Source organism: Hyaena hyaena, unplaced genomic scaffold (assembly GCF_003009895.1).
Source record: "Hyaena hyaena isolate Hyena2069 unplaced genomic scaffold, ASM300989v1 scaffold_72, whole genome shotgun sequence".
Lineage (NCBI taxonomy): Eukaryota > Metazoa > Chordata > Mammalia > Carnivora > Hyaenidae > Hyaena > Hyaena hyaena.
In genome coordinates, this window is record NW_024080703.1 from 3,535,195 (window position 1) to 3,555,666 (window position 20,472).

General features: G+C 43.3%; 1 protein-coding gene across 1 annotated transcript; it reads left to right on the plus strand.

The window, feature by feature from the left end:
- Positions 1 to 14,556: 14,556 nt before the first annotated feature.
- Positions 14,557 to 17,426, plus strand: SKIDA1 (SKI/DACH domain containing 1). Its single transcript, XM_039233069.1, has one exon. The coding sequence runs from the start codon at positions 14,572 to 14,574 to the stop codon at positions 17,299 to 17,301; it is 2,730 nt and encodes a 909-aa protein (XP_039089000.1). The 5' UTR covers positions 14,557 to 14,571; the 3' UTR covers positions 17,302 to 17,426.
- The last annotated feature ends 3,046 nt before the right edge of the window (positions 17,427 to 20,472 follow it).

Genomic DNA, 20,472 nt, shown 5'->3' on the forward strand with positions numbered 1-20,472 from the left:
ATGTCAGACTACTTAAAACATATTTAACATATTAAATGCTGAGTTATGAAAATTATAAGAAAAAACAGAATGGGTATAAATAGACCACTCTAATTTCAAATACCAGACTTTTCTCTTTATGTTATATACCAAAAGCGTAATATTTACTATGCTTCTATAAAATATTAAGTGAAAAGGAAGAGTGTACAGACATTATAAAATAGTTCAGATATACAATTATTTATTCATTCAGTAAATATTTATTGAACATTTACTGTGAGCCAGGGACTGTTCTGGACACAGGAAATATAGCAGTGAGCAAGTTATATTTGTCCTTTGTGTGAGATATATACCCATACATGCATGCGCACACACACCTATACATATACATATATATGACATTGAATGAATATGCTAATTCTCGTATCTTAGAATGGATAAAACTTATCAATTGCCGTGATTGTTAAAGTTCAAGTAAGTTTTTAAAAATACATGGTAACAGGGGAAAAAGTCCATGGGATTTATAAAATAACTTCATAGAAAGGACAATTTCTATCTTAAAGTAATGTTACTCTTTAAATCTGAGTCCTCGTTCTCAAAGTACCCTTTGGAAAAGTGTATCTAGTACCTGTAGAATAAAACAAAAGCCTGTTGTCTACAGTATTCCTCTTCACATAGCAGCAGCTAACCCAGTACCCGTACGGGCTCATCTATTTCTCTGAACTAATCATCTGAGGCAAACCACAAAAAACTCAAGTAAAGTATTTTATGATGTAACCTCTAACCCTGCTATAATGGGAAACTGTATTTTTTTCTCTATGGGTAATATATCTCCTTATAATTTTCTTTATTCCTTAACCTAGGGACCAAATTTTTGGATTTCCTTTTCCATAATCATTCACGTAAGTGGATACTATGAAAGAAATAGCTAAAACCAAATCTGGTTCATAGGTTAGTATTGCTTATATTCATCTCCTTTTAAATTAAAGTTTTATTTCTCTTCTGTGTGTGCACATATTTAGTCTACTCTATCCATTGTTGATGTATATTTCTCCAATGAAGTATGGAAAATGACATATATGTCTATAATGTGAACACTAGATGCATTTTGCTTAACTCAGTTCTTAACTTCCATAAAGTGTTTAAAATTCTGTATTAGTTCTGATACGAAGGTTTTAAAACAAAAGCAACCAATACTATGGTTTTAAAACAAAAAGTAATTATTAGATTTCATTCATCTACTAAACCTCATCAGAAGCTATAACCTTATTTCTAAGTAAAGTATTTGGAGACTGCAAAAAGGCAATTTCTTACAATCCGTACAAACTTTCAGATATGTCCTCTTTTACATAAAGGAATCCCTGAATAACATTTTTCTTTGCTCATTTGTAAAAGGTTTCCTGCCTTTTAAATTAAGAGTTTATTATGAGCCATATATTTATGCTAGTATGGTAAGCATATTAAGGTACTTCTGAAACTAGTTTTACTTGTCTCACAGTAAGTGACTATCATATCCTTATACTCGATACAAACACGCACAGCGCACCTATATCTTGGAGTACTATTAGAAATTTCATTAAAAGGTATTCATTTCAATTCCATTTTCAATTTATATTCTGTTAATGGCTTTTGGGAAACTCCATTTAATGAAGTATGTCGATCTTACTAGGTGATTTTTTTTTTTTTTAAATTCACCATACCACCTAGCAAGTCTCTTGCACGTAGTAGGCCCACAATAAATATTCATTTAAGGGTACAATGCTAGTGTTTAAAAGCTAACTGCAACCTGAACTTTATTCTTCAGAGTAAAGCAATACTTTATTTTATATGTACAACGGAACTAAAATTTCTAAGTAATGATTAACAGAAATATTCAGATAAATTGGTCTCTTTGAGTGAGGATTTTCGATAGTTGAAATTCACATTCGTGAAGAGTTTTTATTTACCAGGTAGTTTAGAATTGTCTATATTTTATTTAAGTAGCACTCAAATGTTAACCACCTTTTCATGTAAAAGTCATCATTTTCTTACAAAAGAGACTGCAACTTAGAATCAATCACAATTAACATCATTGTGAGAGACACTTAACTGTTGGAAAGTTTAGGTAGGTCATTCTGAAATTTAAATTGTATGTAATCTAAATTTTAAAATATTTTTAAGAATCAAGGCCTAATATTTACTGTAAAGGGTTTGGCTTGGCTACTCTTGTGTTTGACTTCAGAGCTACTCCTTCTGCTACAAAATTGATATATATTGGTTGTATTTCCATTTTGGGGTAAAACACCTTATAATTACCAGTAGAAAAATAATATCTAAAAGATGACGTTAGGTTTTCTAGGCATTGCATAAACCTCAATAACATTTCAGAGTTGGACTATTTTTTTCCATCATGCTCCAATATTTAAGGGTGTTCAGTGTCTGACTTTTCAGAGTATCACCAATATAAGGGTGAGGTCCATATTCCCAGTTTTTTTTTTTTTTTACTGATACTGAAGATACACATTTCTGTTATAATTAAAGTGTGATTAAAGTGACCTATTTAGGCGTCTGTTTATAGCAGACAATAACATAATGTAGGTGAAAAGATTCTAGACACAAAAAAGAGGAAAATCAGTTTTTGCAATGGAAGACACCTTGAAGGAAATGAAACAAATCTTGGACTTAACAAAAAGAAGAAGAAATTAAGTTGAGTTGCTAAATACTCTCTGGGCCAAAGAAGAGAACTTTTTAAGATTTAAATGTTTTCCTCTCTGAAAGGAGCCACTGCTTAGCAAATCCAGAAACATGCCCAAGAATATGTTAATTAACTTCATTGTGTCCCAGAGAGAATGAGGTTGACAAATTCATTTCTGTATTCCTTCAATTAATAAACTGCCTATTACATCTTAGATTTTTAAAAATCTATAATATACCTATTTATCTCTTGAAATTATACAGTAACAGTGCCAAGGTCCAACACGGCCCCATAGGGTGAATCTTAGGAGGCTTAACATTCTTGGCGAATTAAACACACAAGCCTCCGATCACTTTTTCTCAGTCTTACTTTACTGCGGCGCTTAAGAGCCAGAATGTAAGCAATTTTTATATGGTGGCCCTTTACTCCAGTTTAAAAAGCAAGGATCTTCGGTACAGGCGCAAGAGGAAAATACAATGACATAATATTAGAGAAAGGTATTATGAAGACTGACCAGGAATGCTACATCTCTCTCTCTCTCTCTCCATCCCCACCCCCATTCATGCCCTTTTTTCCACCCATTTGTTGTTTTTCTCACAAGTATATCATGACTTGTAACACATTTTTTTAATTTTCAATGAAACCAAAAAAATGTCTCGAACGCTAAATGATGTGAAAGATCCACCTTCTACCATCAACGACATAGCAGATAAACCTCTAAAGCTATTCTGTATCTTCAAAGACTTATAAATAAAAAATGTAAATTGAATCCAAATAGTTGGGGAGGGGGGCCACCGGAGGATGAGTGTTGAAGGAATGAACAGATTGAGAATACCTCCCTTTCAACACCAATGTTCTGTTCAAACCTTTCCACGGTTACACCTCCAGTGATTGCTTCTAAAAGAATTTCTCCGTATACCTCGAAATAACTGAAGGATTTCCATGAGGAAAGGCAAGTTTAAGGAAGAAGATCCGCAAAATGAAAGTGTGCCAAAGCAAAAACACTTCTCTAGCATTTCAAATGCAAAACATCACCACTACCTTTAACTGACTCTTAAGGGTTCTTTTCAAACAGAGGCTATTTATGAATATCATCTGTTAACTTCTTTCTTGTAATTCAAAACTCTCGTCAAATGATGTTTTCATGATGACGTGCAAATAGAATATTCCATTAGAGATCAATTCTAATTGGTTTTTAAAAATCCACCTTGGGAAACAGTGCTGCGTCACACACAGACCAGTAATGGGGATTTTAGAAGGAATTTTCGCAAAGTCTATTATAAATCTAAGTTAAAATTACCCCCTTGCCCTAGCAAGGTTTGGGCCAAGGGACTGAAATGATTTCTTCCCGAGTTTTCACGCACGATGACTTTGGTCTTGTCTTCGAGACTCGCGAGCACTTGTTGGAAATCTTCATTTTTTTTTTTTTTTACAACTGTGACGTTTGCCAAAAATATTTTTTCCCCATGTCTCACAAAGGAAAACAGGCAGAGTTTCGTAGGTGGGTTGCAATTGTTTCCAAAACGTGCTTTAAAAGCAAATGACACGTTTTTCCCTTTTGAATTTCACTATTTTGAAAACGCATTTCACGTTAAGCAATCAAGCCTGTTTTTGTGAAGGGCTGCTCGGCCCTTGCTCTTAAAATTTACTGTGTATGCAACACAGAGCTGAATAATAACAAATAGAGACACCGAAACCTGCTTTTTCCGAACTCCTTTGGACCCCGACATTCACTTTCGCATCCATACGTTAAAGAGATTCAAAATGATATCATCTGCTCTAACTCTCCGGATCCTGGAAAAAAAAAAAAAATGCCCACATTTGTCCCTACCTAGTTATCACTTAATAAACATATGTGGGCTGCTTCCCCTCTTCTTTTAATGTGTGAGTTGCAGGCTTGCCCAGCTTCCTCCAATTTAGCGGCACGTTGTAAAGCCTCCTTTCTACGGGGTCCCGAGTTGGAAACCCCTCGCCGGCCGCGTGTGATAATAAAACTTGCGGCGCCGGCCCGGCCCGAGCGCTGGCGTCCGGGGAGGCGGGAGCAGGGGGTCGAATTGGGCCGCAGGACCCCCTCCCTCGCGAAGGACGCGCTCGCAGAACCGCGAACTGCAGCCGGAGGGACGAACAATGGGGGCGGCCGGGCGAGAGGAGCCCGGCTCCCGCTTCCTCGGCCGCGCCCGCCGCGCGCCCGGCCCCCGCCCGCCGCGGCCCTGCCCGCCCGCGTCTTCCCGCTCGCACGGCCGGCCGCGGCCTTCGTCCCGGGCGCCGCGGCCCGCGGCCCGGCCGGACGCCGCCCCGCCGCCCCGCCGCCTCCGCGCGCCTCCTTCCCCTTCCCGGGCTGGCCGGGCTGGCCCTCCTCCTCCTCCTCCTCCCCCTCCCTCTCCTCCTCCTCCTCCTGCAGACTGCGACACCGATGCGCTTCCTTCGGCGACTTCAGCTTTCGCTGCAGCCGCCTTCCCGCTATTTCGTGAATGCGTTCTAAAATGTTCTCCTTTCTTTTCAGAAGTGGTTGAAATGCCTCACGTCCACCTTAATTTTGATCTGCTGTTTCCCTCCGGAAAAATATTCCCTCGGGAAATCCAAAAATCTAGAAGGGAAGACCGCCAATCCGATAAAACCCTGGAACTCTACATAGATTTGGTATTGTGACATTTTAACGCGTGTATGTCGTCTACGCTGGCCAAAGGACTCGCCCCTCTTTTTTTATTTCCTCCTTTCAATACTGGTATTTTAAACTCCCCATCGAATGCGTTTGGACGAAGAAGGCAGAGACCGTGTCCAGCAGCACGCAGCAAATCAGAGGTTTTATCTGACGCCTCCTGGGACGGAAAAAAAAGTGGAACGTGGGCGAGGGAGCTTCTAGGGAAGAAAAGCCACACAATTCGCCGGGGATGAAGCCGGGCCCGGCGGGGGCGTCCGGGGCCCTCGGGCTCCGAGCTGAGGAGCTGGCCGGGCAAAGAGGCGAGGTTTTAAATAGCGGGGGCTGGGAGGGCGGTGGGCCCGCGCGTGACGGTACTTTATGAGAAACGATGGGGCAGCGGAGGAGATTACTTTGCTTTCTCATCCCCCCCCCCCCACAAAGAAAAAAAATAAAGTTAGAAGGAGGCGGAGAGAAGAGCCATCCTGATTTCCTCCCCACGTTTCCGCGGAAGGGCCGGGGCTGCGGCGGACGGGGAGAGGGCGCGGGACGCGGCGGACCAATGGCAGTCAACAGGTCCAGGCCTCGGCCGGGCAGCGGGGCCGGGCCGCCGGGCCCCCTCCCCTCCGGTCTCCTCCCCGTCTTCCCCTTCCCTCCCCTCCCCTCCCCCGCAGGCCCGGCCCGGCAGGGGAGGCCGGCTCTGCACTCCCCGCCCCACGCGGCCTCCCGGCGGCCAAGCGGCCCGGGCTCTCGGGGTGGGGGTGGGGCGGGGGTTCCCAGCCGGAGGATCCGCCCCCGGGGCCGGCGGCGGGGGTGGGAGTAGGGGGGGGTGGGGACTGGGGGGAGGGGATGGAAATCGGGGAATGGAGGATTAAGAAGGACTCGAGCTCGGCACGAGCGCGGCCCGCGCGAGGGATCCTGGGTAAAAAGTGGCCGCGCGGCACCGGGAGAGCGCGGAGAGGAGCCGGGGTCAGAGGTCAGGGCCCTGGAGCCCCGCGTGCAGAGCCCCCCACGTGAACGCTGCGAGCAGGAGGAACCTTTTTGTTTGCAACCGCGCCAGCATGCTCCCCTATTGACCGAGCTGCTTTTTCCGGGACGCTGGAGAGAGTAGCTCCATCCCGGATCTCCTAACCCCACCCCCCTTCCACCACCAACACACCACCCAACTCTACCCTTCCTCTCAACTCACTTCCCAGCCCCCCGTACCGGGCTTGCAATAACGCAGTAAATTTGCTTTAACAACAAGTGGGGGTGGTTGCATTTACTCCTCCCTCTCCTCTCTCCTCCCCCTCCTCTTGCTGCGGCTCTTGACACTACTACAAACCAGGACTATAAACATAAACATGTGTCACTGTAACTGGGCAGGTAATATACGGATTTGGGGTGGGGTGGAGGGGGGCTTGGTCGCCGCTTGGGGGGCAGTAAAAAAATGTATGTTTCACGTGCTCGACCGCTTTGGGGGCTCCCCCCACACACCAATCCATTTATAGAATGCCGTCGGCACTCGGTCACTTACTCATTCAGCCACAGAGACCCACAAAGGCGGACTTGCTGATAACCACCGTACCCCAAAGCAAATACATTTCAATACGAATCTCTCTCCTTTCCCAGCCACGGCTGCCACTTAATACTTGAATCCCCCTTCCTTTTTTTTTTTTTTTTTTTTTTTTTTTTTTACAAATTATTTAACGCATAGCAACAGCGAACATTTTTTTTTCCGAGCAAAACAGCACACCACCCTCTTGCCCTGGACAGTACCTAAGGATTTTGTACGCAGAAATCCTTTCAGACGGCAAGAACGGCTCTTTAAATGACCGAGTTCGAAATCTGTCCTGTAAAGGTGATTTCCTGGGCTTTGCCTTCGTAGATGTAGCAACTTCTGCTGCAAGTTGCTGCGACCGGCGCTGCGGAGATTCGCCACAGCGCGCCTTTATTATTATTATTTAGTCTGTATTTACGCTGCCGCTCAACTTTTTCCCTCTTTCTCGGCTCAACGTGCCTAGGAACGACTACCTAAGGCAGAGTAAAGCGAATCCCCTCGCCAGCTTCTTGGCTGGGAACGGAGGGAGCCCGAGAAAATGTTCAGATGGGGAAGTGGTTCCCTTTGTTTTCATTGTTTCTCTACGAAACAACGGTGGATACAAGGACAAGCACTTACCTTCTCTTCTTTTTGCTCCAAAAACCAGACGTTCCCATCAGCCTTAAAATACACGATCCACCTTGAAAGTAACTACGAACGTCGGGAGAGTTTGTATTCCATTCTTTTTCGCTCTCTGCCCTCTTTTAGCGTAGGATTAAGTTGCCGAGCACGTTGCTGCAAGCCGGAGCCCCCCGCCTTAGTGAATCGGTCACGTTTAGGACCCTCTAGGTCCATCCTAATTCTGCCAGTAGAATTGAGGGTATTGGAGCTCTAAACTTTCAAAAGGAAAGGGGGCCTGCAACTACCCAGAAAACTTATGGATACCCTGACTTTTTTTTTTTTTTTACAACTGTGTTTTTGTACCACATCACCAAATAGCATTTGCCAAGAAACATTAGATATTTCTTCGAGCAAAGTTTTTTTTTTTTTAAGTTTATGCTTAGCAATGTGCTGCTTAGACAGATGGTGTTAAAAGGCAGATTTGTAAGGGCATTTAACTGAACCGGTGCGTTTTCCACGATGTTTGTTATGTCCTGTGTTTCTGAAACACACAAACAAAACACCTCTAAAACTGCAAAAGGAAAGAAATAGAAGTTTGAATTCTTATGTTGTGGAATGACGTAAAGAGAGGCGTTTCTTTGAAATTGCTTGGTGGAAACATTGGCCAGGAGAGCGAAGACTATGCTTTTTGAAGTTCAAAGACTTAATTTTCATTCTAGGATTCAAAACAACAACAACAGCAACAGCAACCACAACAATGACAACTTTTCTGGGTTGCGGGTGAGACGAGTCGAGGTTTAGTGCCCAGCCTGGCGGGCATTACTGCCCAAACCTTGTTTAAATCTGATTATGATGTGATTTGTTGGAGTCTTGAATATGAAATGATCCTTGTGTATCTGTAAATGCGAACTTGGGATTTTTTGATCTCCCGCTTTTTTTGTGTGCGTCCAGTAGCTGCAGCAGTGGAAGGCAGTGATTGGCTCCAGTGCTCTGCTCCTAGAAGGATTTGGGCTGAAGCCAGGGGAACAGAACCAGAGGATTCCCTTTCCAGAGACCATCAGGCCCCACATGTCTTCTGTTTCCCTTCTCCCCTCTTGGGTGCCCAGAATTTCTGCATGGCTTGAGCAGCCCGTAGGTAGGCCTCAACACTCAGTGTCATCACTGCGATTTCTACACATTTGACCCTTGTGCAAAATAAACACAAATTTGGGCAACGCAAATAAATTGTAGGTCTTGATATTTGTGTATTATTTAATATATCAACACTGAACTCTACTTTCTCAGATTTTTTTTTTCTACACTCAGGATCAATTGTGAGAAGCCCTGGTGTCTCATAGGAAAATATTGCAACAAAACAAGATAATTGGGGGGGAAAGGCTGTCGCAGTAAGAAAAGTGGCTTTTCGTTGATAGCGTTTAATTGGAATTAAAAGATTCTTTAGCTGTAAACATTCTTTATTTATTCAGCACACATAAGCAGGCATTGTTTTTATCACCATCATAATTATGGTGTCCTTTAAACTGGCTGATAGCAGGAAAGATAAGGGAATGTGCGTGTAGATTCAGATTGCTTTTCACTCCTCTCTTTCTTTCCCTTCCTCCCTCCCTCCCCTCTCTCCATACCCTTCCCCCCACCCCCATTCCTTCCTTGGTCACTAGGGTCCCCCACAGCCCTTGAGATGAGGAGAGCAGGAAGCTTGTGGCCTAACCATTTCTTACATCATGAAAGAGATTTGTACCCCACTCTAATTTAATGCAACGCATAACCTTCTCGTCTCCCGTGTTTCTGACTGCTTTTTAGCTTACAATCTAGGTTATTGAAGAGTTGTCTGTTGCTCACCTGTGTAAAATCGTGTCCACTAGCTTTGTTGCTTTACCTTTGTCTAATTTAGAAAGTACACTCTTAGGGCTTTTTCAGAACAAAGCCTCACAAAAACCCCTTTACCTCCAAGGATTTGCAAATTTATAAAGCCTGCATTGAATTCAAGATGGGTCAGGGGGCAAAAGAAGGGTAGGAGGTCACTGCATTTTGATTATGGGTCAATAGACAACATGGCGTATACTCTGTGTCCCAAACTTCTGTTAAAAACAGGATTTCAAAATGCCTAAGAACAGAAGGATGGGCCCTTTTGGAGACTTGCCTCGATTGCTGTGGATGAGACAAAAAGAAGAAAATTAAGGAAAACGTACTAAGTTATCATTTAAGCTACTCTTTCATTTAGCGTTGCCTCCTCCGTTCTCATTTTCCCCTCCCAAAAAGTAGAAAACATGTGAAAATTAGATGAATTTTGATGAGGAACTGTTGATTATCGCAAGATTTTATTGTCTTCTATCCTAAATTAATTCAGCCATGTGAGGCTTTATATTATTATTATTTTAGAATGTGTTATATGTATTATAATTACTTTTGGCTAACAGTACAAGGGGATTCTTTTATTCTTCTCACCAGTATACTTACATTGTTGAGGCCTTTGTGATGTCCTTAGTCTTTTCTGTCTGAATTCACTTGGAACAAAATGTGCCCAGCAATCAGTAAAACAAATGTATATGGTGAAGAGTTAGGTGATGGTGATGGTGATGTGGGGGAATGATCCTCATTTAAATTATATGTGTATGGGTGAAAGCTTGGAAGGAAAAGGATTATTTTAATGCTCCACAGTACTTTAATTATATGACAGTTGTAGTGTAGAAATGCAAAAGTACTCTTAGGTTTTCCTTCAGGTTTTCAAAAGAACTTTCCCCATTAGTAAACTACTCCTGCAAATTGATACTGCATTTCCCAGCTAACCATTTAAAAGACTGTAAATGCCGTATGCATTACTTCGCTCCAGAGGAAAGAGGTCAGACTGAATTGCAATGGTATTTAAACATAAAATACAGTGAAAATAAATCAAAATCAAAATAGAACATCCGAAGGTAAATTTACCGCATTCATACAGGGTAAGTAAAGACAAATATGTATGTATCTTCATAGCCCATCACTTTAAAAACTGAAAGTACTGGGTTGTTGTTGTTTTCCCTTTTTTTTTTTTTTATAACAAATGCAAAAGTAAGAGACCATTAAGATTATACTTTTGTCTGTATTTGCCACAGAGGATTTTCCTTTAGCAGGCAGCTTTGTTTTCAAAGCTAAAATACTTTTTATGATAGTAAGTAGACTGCACATTCCTCACTGAGTAAATAATTACATGTAATTAACAAACTCAATGCTTATCATATATATTCCTAAATTCTCAATGAGTAATTCTCTATACTCTTAGAGATGGATACACACATAAATGTTAAGTTGGGCATATCTGCCCACATATGTATATGCATTTGAGAAACAGAAGTTGATATATCTTCTCTTAAAAAAGAATTTGAATACAGTCCATCATCTGAATTGGGTTCATCTTTGATTGTTGAGGCAGCTGACATGGTCAACAAATTTATCAAAGAAACCCCCTGGCTTTTGAAGAATAGTACTTTATACATCTGGATCTGCACATCCAGGCAAAGTAAGTAAATTATTGCATAACTTTAAGCATAATTGATAACAGACACCTTTAATTTTTCATCCCCATTCTTTTGGCCAGCTTTCACATTAATAATCTAAGCCATAAATGTTGGTAGCTATTGATCGAAATCCCCTGTGTGCATGCAAATCCATCTTAAAGTCCCCTGCCTTTCATGTGTGAGCGCTCAGGGGACTCTGCTAGATCTTTTTATCGGGATCGACCCCCAATGTGCCTGGAGAAGACCCCGGATATGCAACGTGTGCTGATGGCCACAAGAAAGCTGTCTGTCACATTCTGTGTGTGTGTGTGTGTGTGTGTGTGTGTATGTGTGTGTGTGTGCTCGCGCGCGCGTGCGCGTGCATGTGAATGCACGCACTCACGCCTTAACACACACACACACACACACAATAATGGGGAAGTTAAAGGAACAAAAGAATGTATTAGACAAGAAGAAAGATATGTAATAAGAGTATTAAAAATGTATAAGTGTAAAGAAGCCCGAGTGTACATACAAAGATATTTGCATAAATTGTATATATAGACACATTTCCCAAGTCATCTGGCCTTTATTTTTCTCTACTTAACCCAATAGGTTGTACCTTTAGTTTAAAAAATACATAATATTCTACTAGTTTTAACTACCACCTATGTTGCCAGTATTTTAAAGGTGGAAAGAGAGGGAGAGCAAAAAAAGAAAAAAAAAAAAAGGTAATTTTGAAAAGGTTACTAAATCATGTTGCCATATGTAAGAGTAGGAGTGTGTGTGTGTGTGTGTGTGTGTGTGTGTGTGTGTGTGTAAATCTAAATAGGAATGGAGAACTACTAGAACTACCTGGCCAGAAAAAAAAAAGGGGGGGGGGAGGATAAGGATGTTCTAAGAGCCAACCCTTTGTAATGTCTTCTCAAAGGCTTTCTCTCTGAGTTTACTATTTCTTGGCTGTTTGACTCTTTGGTGGAAATCTCAAAGCTGGAGGAGGGGAATTGGACGGGGGTGGGGTTGGAGGAAGAGAGCTGCCAGTATATAAGTGCATCAGGAGGAATTTTAAAACGACATTAGTGTCGCTGGCAATGGAAAGACTCTGGTCATTCGACTTTAAAAAACAAACACCAGCATCTGCTTTTTCTGGAAACTTTGCTTTCTACTTAAAACCTTTTGCATTTTGCCTCCCGTGAAAGTGAAAGAGAAAAACGCGGTGTGATACATCCAGATGCAAAAGAAAGCCAACTCGGTGGATGGTATTAGCTGTGACGAGGCATTGTTCATTGCTGCCTCTCGGTTACGTTTAAAGCCTGAAATATCACGAGATCCATTCAATGATCCTTCTCTCATTCAAGGGACAAAAATGTAATTTGCTGTAGCTCTGATTTCTTGGATGGAAATGCTAGCCTTAGATTTCAAAGGCAAGAACTAGACATCGTGGTTTGTACACACATTGATTAAGTTGAAGAGCGGCGATTACATCTGTGCTGAGTGCAACAGTAGTCCAGGGCTGACTTTTCAAATCCCAACCTCTGAGTTACAGACTCTCTTAAATAGACTTCCTTAATTTCCGGATGCACTTCTTGAAATTCCCAATTCTCTTCAAAATTCCTGGGAAATTACTAGGGAGATGAGAGTGGGGGTGGGGAACTATGGCCGAGATTTCATGCAAACTACCTTTTTGTGTGTCTGATTCCTGTTTTTATCTTTTTTTTTTTTTTTTTTTTCCTTTTGAGCCATACCTGCTTGGGCTAGCCAGACCAGAGCAGGGGAAACTGGAACTTTTGAATGGGAAGGAAGAAATTATTGTACAATTCTTTTCTTGCAGGCTCAGAAATATCCGTTTATTCTTTTAACCACACGGATGTGTCTATTTTTGGAGGAACAAGGAAACATATAAATGCCTGGGTTGCATTTATGCTGTAGTTGCAAACACCGAACAGTTAAGAAGATTTTGCCAAATTTTGCAAAGGAGCCAACAAACCACCTTGGGATCCTGATAATGCAACTGGGAAGACCCTTGCTCGCATTTGGCAGTATTTTGGATATCCTTGAAAAGACACCAAAATATGCCTTAACTTGACTAAGAAGAGGTTAAACAACATTGATATTCATCCAAAGTGATTTTTTTTTTTAAAGCAGATGCTTGACTTTCATGGAAAAAATGAGAGTTGTGGAAGATTCATTTAAACTCCCAACCGAAAGCATCATAGACCATTGGAATAGTCTGCATCGTACATCAGCACTTTCTTTTCATCGTTATTACGTAAAACCTCTGGAAGCACCTTGGGCGTTTTACGTTTTCTATTCTTCGCTGCAGAAGCGGTCTGCTCCCTGGAATTCTGACCTGTGGTGAACAGGACCCTGGCAAAGGCTGTGCCAGGGATTCTAGGACGATCTGGCCTCGAATCCAGCCTGGTTAATTGTGAAAAGTGTACACATTTCTGGCTTATCTATGCTTTGTTATGGGTCTGACGTGAAACTACCTCCTCCCCACCCCACCCCCCAGCAGAGAACCAAAATCCAGTTGAATTGTTACAGTGTTTCGGAGCTGGAGCCTTGAACTGCTTCCTTGGTCAAATAACTTTGTTTCTGGTTGTAAAAGGCATTTCAGGAAAAAAAAAAAAAAAAAAAAGGAAAATCGAGAGAAATTCAAAACGTAAGTCTGTACTGGGGTGGTTCACTGCGCGGGTTTAACTTTGGAGCTCCCAGCCGGTCTCCTTCTCCACTCCCATAAGGGAAATACCAGGCTATTCTGCACATTTTCGCTTAAGCTCCATTTTCCAAAGGAAAAGGGGGTGGGGTATGTCTATTTAGGCTTGATAATGTTTTTAAAATGCTTTTCTTTGAAATGATAATAGCTGCAGCGGTAAAATGCAAATAAAGGAAAAAATAGGCAATATTCCTTTAAAGGCGAATATACAGGGATTTTTTTTTTTTTAAAGCGTACACACACTGGTTCAGATGAAGTCTGTGAGTCGGGCTGTTTCTGAGCTCCGATAGTTTAATGGAAAGATTTATATACCGACTGTATTATTTACTTTGGGAGGGGAGGTGGCAGTATAAGGGTATGCTAATTAGTGGGAGATTTTGGGGGGAAGGGGTGGAATATCAATTTTTATTGCATCACCTGTCAGGAGTGTCCAATCAGCGCTGGCTTTAGGGGAATTAATTGATGAAGGTGTCTCCGGACGAGCTCACTTCACTCTGTCATTTTATTTGTAGCTAAAGCAGCGGCGGGAATAGCAGCTGCATTTCTTTTCTCTTTCTCCCTTCACATTCCATTATCATAGTGCTCCAATGGAGAAGGAAGGAATTGAGGGGCCCAGGTACTGATCTGCATCGGAGACTTAGACCAACACACTGGCAGATCAGAAACCGGATGGTTTTTTCCCTCTTTTTAAAAAAATACGAAAACCAAAAAAAAAAGCAAGAATCAAGTCAGTGTAATTTCATGTTTTGTTTTGTTTTGTTTTGTTTTGTTTCCAATGATTTTGCCTAGAGTTTGGCACTCCCTTCGCCGGTAATAACAGTCTTTGTTATTTTATTAGCAGGATGCCTTGAGACACACGCAGCATCTGGCGGAGGATTAACATACATACATGTGTATGTATGCGTCACGTATATATTTACTGCAAATGGTGGGGATCATTTAGTGCCCGAGATGGGAGACCTGAAGTCAGGTTTTGAAGAGGTGGATGGCGTGAGGCTCGGCTACCTCATCATTAAAGGGAAGCAAATGTTTGCCCTCTCCCAAGTCTTCACGGATCTGCTGAAGAACATCCCGAGGACGACCGTGCACAAGCGCATGGATCATTTGAAAGTGAAAAAGCACCACTGCGATCTGGAGGAGTTGCGGAAACTCAAGGCAATCAACAGCATCGCCTTCCACGCCGCCAAATGCACTCTCATCTCCCGGGAAGACGTGGAAGCGCTCTACACCTCCTGCAAAACCGAGCGTGTCCTCAAGACCAAGCGCAGGAGGGTCGGCCGGGCCCTGGCCACAAAGGCGCCGCCGCCAGAGCGCGCCGCCGCCGCCGCCAGCCCCCGCCCGGGTTTCTGGAAGGACAGGCACCAACTTTGGCGGGGCCTGAGCGGAGCCGCGCGGCCCCTGCCAATCAGCGCGCAGTCCCCGCGCCCGGGCGCCGCCGCCGCGCGCCCCGCCGCCCATCTACCTCAGATTTTTAGCAAATACCCGGGCTTGCACTACCCGGAAATCGTGCGCTCGCCTTGCAAACCCCCTCTAAACTATGAAACTGCCCCGCTCCAGGGAAACTACGTTGCTTTTCACTCGGACCCTGCTTATTTTCGGAGCCTGCTGTGCAGCAAGCACCCGGCCGCCGCCGCCGCCGCCGCCGCCGCCGCTGCCGCCGCCGCCGCCGCCGCCGCCGCCGCCTACTACCAGGCTTCGGCGGCCGGGCCCCAGCCCAAGGCGGCGGCGGCGGCGGCGGGCGGCCCGGGGAGCCTGACCTACCGCTGCAAGCGCAAGCGCGGGGGCGCCAAGGACTGCCTGCTCGCGCCCCACGCCGGCGCCCGCCGCCTGCTGCTGCTGCCCAGGTCCTACAAAGCCAAGGCGGCGGCGGCGGCGGCGGCAGCGGCGGCGGCGGCGGCCGCCGGGGCCACTTGCCTGGAGAGGTTCCATCTGGTGAACGGCTTCTGCCCGCCTCCGCACCACCACCACCACCACCATCACCACCACCACCACCACCACCACCGGGCCCCACAGCCGCAGCAGGGTCACCACCCCCCTCATCACCGCCGGCCGCAGCCCCATCTCGGCAGCTTTCCCGAGAGTTGCAGCAGCGACTCGGAGTCCAGCTCCTACTCGGACCATGCAGCCAACGACTCCGATTTTGGCTCCAGCTTCTCCAGCTCCAGCAACTCCGTGTCCTCGGAGGAAGAGGAGGAGGAGGGAGAGGAGGAGGAGGAGGAAGAGGAGGAGGAGGAGGAGGAGGAGGAGGGGGGCAGTGGGGCCTCGGATTCCAGCGAAGTCAGCTCGGAGGAGGAGGACTCGTCCACGGAGTCGGACTCCAGCTCCGGCTCCAGCCAAGTGTCGGTGCAGAGCATCCGTTTCAGACGCACCAGCTTCGGCAAGCCTCCCAGCGTGCAGGCGCAGGCCAACTTCTTGTACCATCTGGCCTCCGCCGCCGCTGCAACCAAACCCGCTGCTTTCGAGGATGCCGGCAGACTTCCCGACCTCAAGAGTAGTGTCAAAGCCGAGTCGCCGGAGGAGTGGAATCTGCAGAGCTGGGCCCCCAAAGCGTCTCCGGTGTACTGCCCGGCCAGCCTGGGGAGTTGTTTCGCAGAGATAAGGAACGATAGGGTATCTGAGATTACATTCCCACACTCTGAAATTTCCAGTACTGTAAAGAGAACTGACCTGACAATTAACTGCTCGGCGGAGGGGGCCTCTTCACCTAGCCCAAAGACAAACAATGCATTTCCACAACAAAGAATACTCCGAGAGGCTAGGAAATGCCTACAAGCAACTCCTACTGCACACTGTGCGGATACCACCACAATAGCAGCTAGGTTCTTCCATAACGACTCTTCGGGAGCGGCCGCGAATTCAGAGAAAGATTCCAAAATCCCTCCTTGTGCTGAATTTGCTACGGATTTGTCCTCTTCCCAAACTGACTCGGAGGTGGACGCGGCAGCGACGAAAGCTGAGAATCCGTGCACGAACACAGGCGACAAGACCTTGCCATTTCTGCACAACATTAAAATCAAAGTAGAAGACAGTAGTGCTAATGAAGAATATGAACCTGACCTTATTACAAATAAGCTTAAGTGCGAGTGCAATGATACAAAGGGGGAGTTTTACAGTGTGACGGAAAGTAATGAGGACGCCTTGTTAACCACAGCAAAGGAAGAAGGTTTTGCGTGCCCTGAAAAAGAGACTCCTTCCTTAAATCCACTGGCTCAGAGTCAGGGCCTCTCATGCACTTTAGATTCTCCAAAACCTGAGGATGGGGAATATAAATTTGGTGCCAGGGTGAGAAAAAACTACCGGACACTAGTACTGGGAAAGCGACCTGTACTTCAGACACCTCCAGTCAAACCAAATTTGAAATCAGCTAGAAGTCCCCGTCCGACTGGTAAAACGGAAACACATGAAGGAACACTGGATGATTTTACAGTTATAAACAGACGTAAAAAGGTAGCCAGCAATGTAGCATCAGCAGTGAAAAGGCCATTTAATTTCATGGCAAATTTTCCTTGTCCACCGTCACTCATTATCGGGAAGGATGGGGATTTGTGGCCGGCGTATTCCTTAAACACCACTAAGGATTCCCAACCTCCTCACAAGGCCCATCCTATATGGAAATGGCAGCTGGGCGGTTCTGCAATACCTCTTCCACCGAGTCACAAATTCAGGAAATTTAATTCATAAAAGTGTTTTGGAAGATATTTTCTTGAACCATATTACCTTCCTTTTGTCGTATAACTGCACAGGATGGTTTGTACAAGTCCATTAACGTGTTACACCCCTTTTGGAGCCCTGGTTTATCGCATTTCGAAGACAGAAATCGGATTACTTTTTTTTTTTTTTTTCTTTGCGGGTTTTTTTTTTTTTTTTTTTTTTTTTTTTTTGGAGTAGGGTGGGGGCGGGGTGGGAGAAGGGTTGGTTTACATTCCACAGACTACTTCAGGCTAAAGACTCAAGTAAAACTCAGTTATTAAGGTAGAGCTGGAACACTTTACTGTTTCAATGCTAATAATGCACCCGGTACCTCAATTCAACTGCTACAAATAAATGTCAAAAGGTTGAATAATAAATATTACAATGAGCCATTAAGTTTATGCACTAGATTTCAGACCTGAAAGTGTAACTGTTAATTCAGTGAAAGTTTGTTAGGTTACGTGGTTACACAGTGAGGTAGAAAGAAGTTTCTGTGAGCCCAAAATGTTCTTTTCTGGAGCTCCTGTTTGTGGGATATCTTTTTCTTTTGCTCCTCTCATTCCTTCTCCAAGAGTAGTTGCACTTAATTCCTTCCTCCCTTCTGTTCTTTCTTTCTCTCTCTCTTTCTCTCTCTCTTTCTTTCTTTCTTTCTTTCTTTCTTTCTTTTTTTCTTTCTTTCGTTCTTTCTTTCTTTCTTTTCTTTCTTTCTTCCCTTCCTTCCTCTCCTCCTTTCTTCCTTCTCTCTTTCTCTCTATCTCTTTCTTTTTTTGAGTGGAAAGATTGGGGAGTCCTGCTTGAATGCTGGTAAAAACTGCCTCATATATATACTGAGTAAAATGAATATGAGATTGCTTTTTTTTTTCTTTCTTGTAAAGGATGTGATTTTACTCCTTGCAATTGGATAACTCCTTTTTGTGTTCTCACCCAAAGGTTATAAATAAGGTGACTCTTACTCACTATTGTCCTGCTTACCTTGTGGTCAGACTCCTCGAGTTTGACTCCTCAAACTTGCAAAACAATTAAAATAGTTCCCTTAATAGCAGGATATTTTTTGGTCTGACTCTTCATAATGACAAAGCAGTAAATACAACCGAGAAAAGTACAATGGGTCAGAGTTCTAAGAATATCCCAAATGAAAAATAAGTTATTTTAGGGCTCTTTGGTACCAGAACTCAGGCACTTGGAGTTTATTACCTTTTCCTTTTTCTGCATCTCTCTGAACTTCTGTTTTCAGACCATCCTGTGATAAAGCAGGAGAGTTTCTACTGCAAGTGACAATCAGAGGTGACTATCTATATTTGCACTTAAAATCAAAGTAGTTCAACATGCAAATGGCTAGGGTCTAGCCCTTGGTAAGGGCCATGCTGGTGTACTATGTTGTGATGATGGAAGCAGTAAATCAAAATTATGGAAATTTGCACTGTTGAAAAGCATGCTTTAGCTTTATTTTCAATTAAAAACACTGTTTAAAATTCCTGGTTCCATACATTTCTACTTATTCCAGATTGAAGAACGGTTAACAGGAATGAATGGTTTTGTTGACATTTTCATTTGTAATGATTTTGCCTGAAAGAAATGCATTTGTTGGGTGTAGTGTTTTGTTGTAATAGCATGTGATGAGGCCAGTCAGGTTCTGTGCAAAACACTGGATTTCTTTCTAAATAACAACAAGACTTTGCAAACTTGTTACAAATCAAGTGCAAAAAGTTTCAGGTTTAAGAAAGTGAAGCAGAGATCAATTGCTATTTTAATGAATGTTAAATCTGGTAATTTTTGGCCCACCTCCGCCCCCCCCCCTTAGTCTGACAAATTAATTATGGATCTCATATCTTTGCCATCGTAATCCTAAGAAGTTGCATCTATAGATCATAAATCATAAAACGTCAATGAGATGTTTACTGTGAGAATTTAAGTCACTACTTCTCATGGAAATGCAGTCTTTTTTTTTTTTTTTTTTTTTTTCTGGCCCTTACCCTTCTAATGCCTACTCCCTTTGAAAATGTTCTTTTGTCTATAAATGTTTCAGATAGATCTGGATGGTCTCAGCTCTAATTGCTGTATATGCCTGTGGTTTTGCTCTTACTGTAAAGGACAGAGGCTGAGAATACCTGCATCCAAATACATTTGGATGGAGTAAACAGATGCTTTGAACTGCCTCCCTTCCTCTCCTTCTTGAATGTTGCCAGATGTAGGTTCACTGGGTCCTTTTTTTTAAAAATTATTATTATTATTGGGAAGATAGATATGGTCAAAGCAAAAATTGGGGGATGTTCTCCTTGAATTCATGTTTGTTTATCATTCCAAAGACCAGTCCCAGTTACAGTTAAAGCCCCCAGAAAGCTGAACAATTGGCTTTGCAGTCTGAGTTCTTTCCTCTTTGGAAGGCCATACAGAATTTGGATGCAGTGATTTGTCCTGTAAGGTCAGTCTGTAAAAAGTGTGACATACACACACAGGAAGTCTGTGATTTCTATTCTTTAATTACTGCTAAGTCAAGAGAGTTCAAAGTATGATGACTTCTAAGACTAGTACTTTTCTGGTTGGCTATGGAATCATTGTTCCTATGTTATAAATTGAGAATATATTTGAAGCCTACAGATTTTGGGGGTGTGAGAGGACTTGCTAGGTGGAATAAACACAATTTAAAACAAATAATACCCGATGGAATTTCTGACATAAAATATCGGCTTCCAGCTTTGACACTTGGTCTCCAGCCCTCAGAGAATCAATAGTTTCAGTTTATAGGAGCTGAAGAATGAGCAGCATGGAGGCCGAGGCATTCCAGAGTGATACCATCAAAAGGAAAGAAATTAAATAGTCAACACAAATTTCACCCCACAGTACTACAACAAGCCAGCCAACCACAGCAAACCGTGAGTTGGGGCTTCTGTTAGGAGAGTGTACCAAATAGGATTCAGGAACTTGCAGATGCAAGGTATTCTTTCCATTTCTGGTGGTCCCTTAGCTGTTTTCCCATTCTGCTGGTGGGAATTATTCTCAGTACAGTTTATTTCATATTGGTTGCTTTATGATTAATGTTTTCTAAGATGCTATAAATGTCCCATGTGTTCAAAAAGTTAAGCCTTATTGAGAGAAAAACAAAGTTACCTCCATTGACAGATTGCATTTTTACCTTTCAATGTTTTCAGGTGCTAGCATTTT

Excerpts from the sequence above, each read along its gene's own strand:
- SKIDA1 (XM_039233069.1), top strand. The coding sequence starts at position 14,572 with ATGGGAGACCTGAAGTCAGGTTTTGAAGAGGTGGATGGCGTGAGGCTC.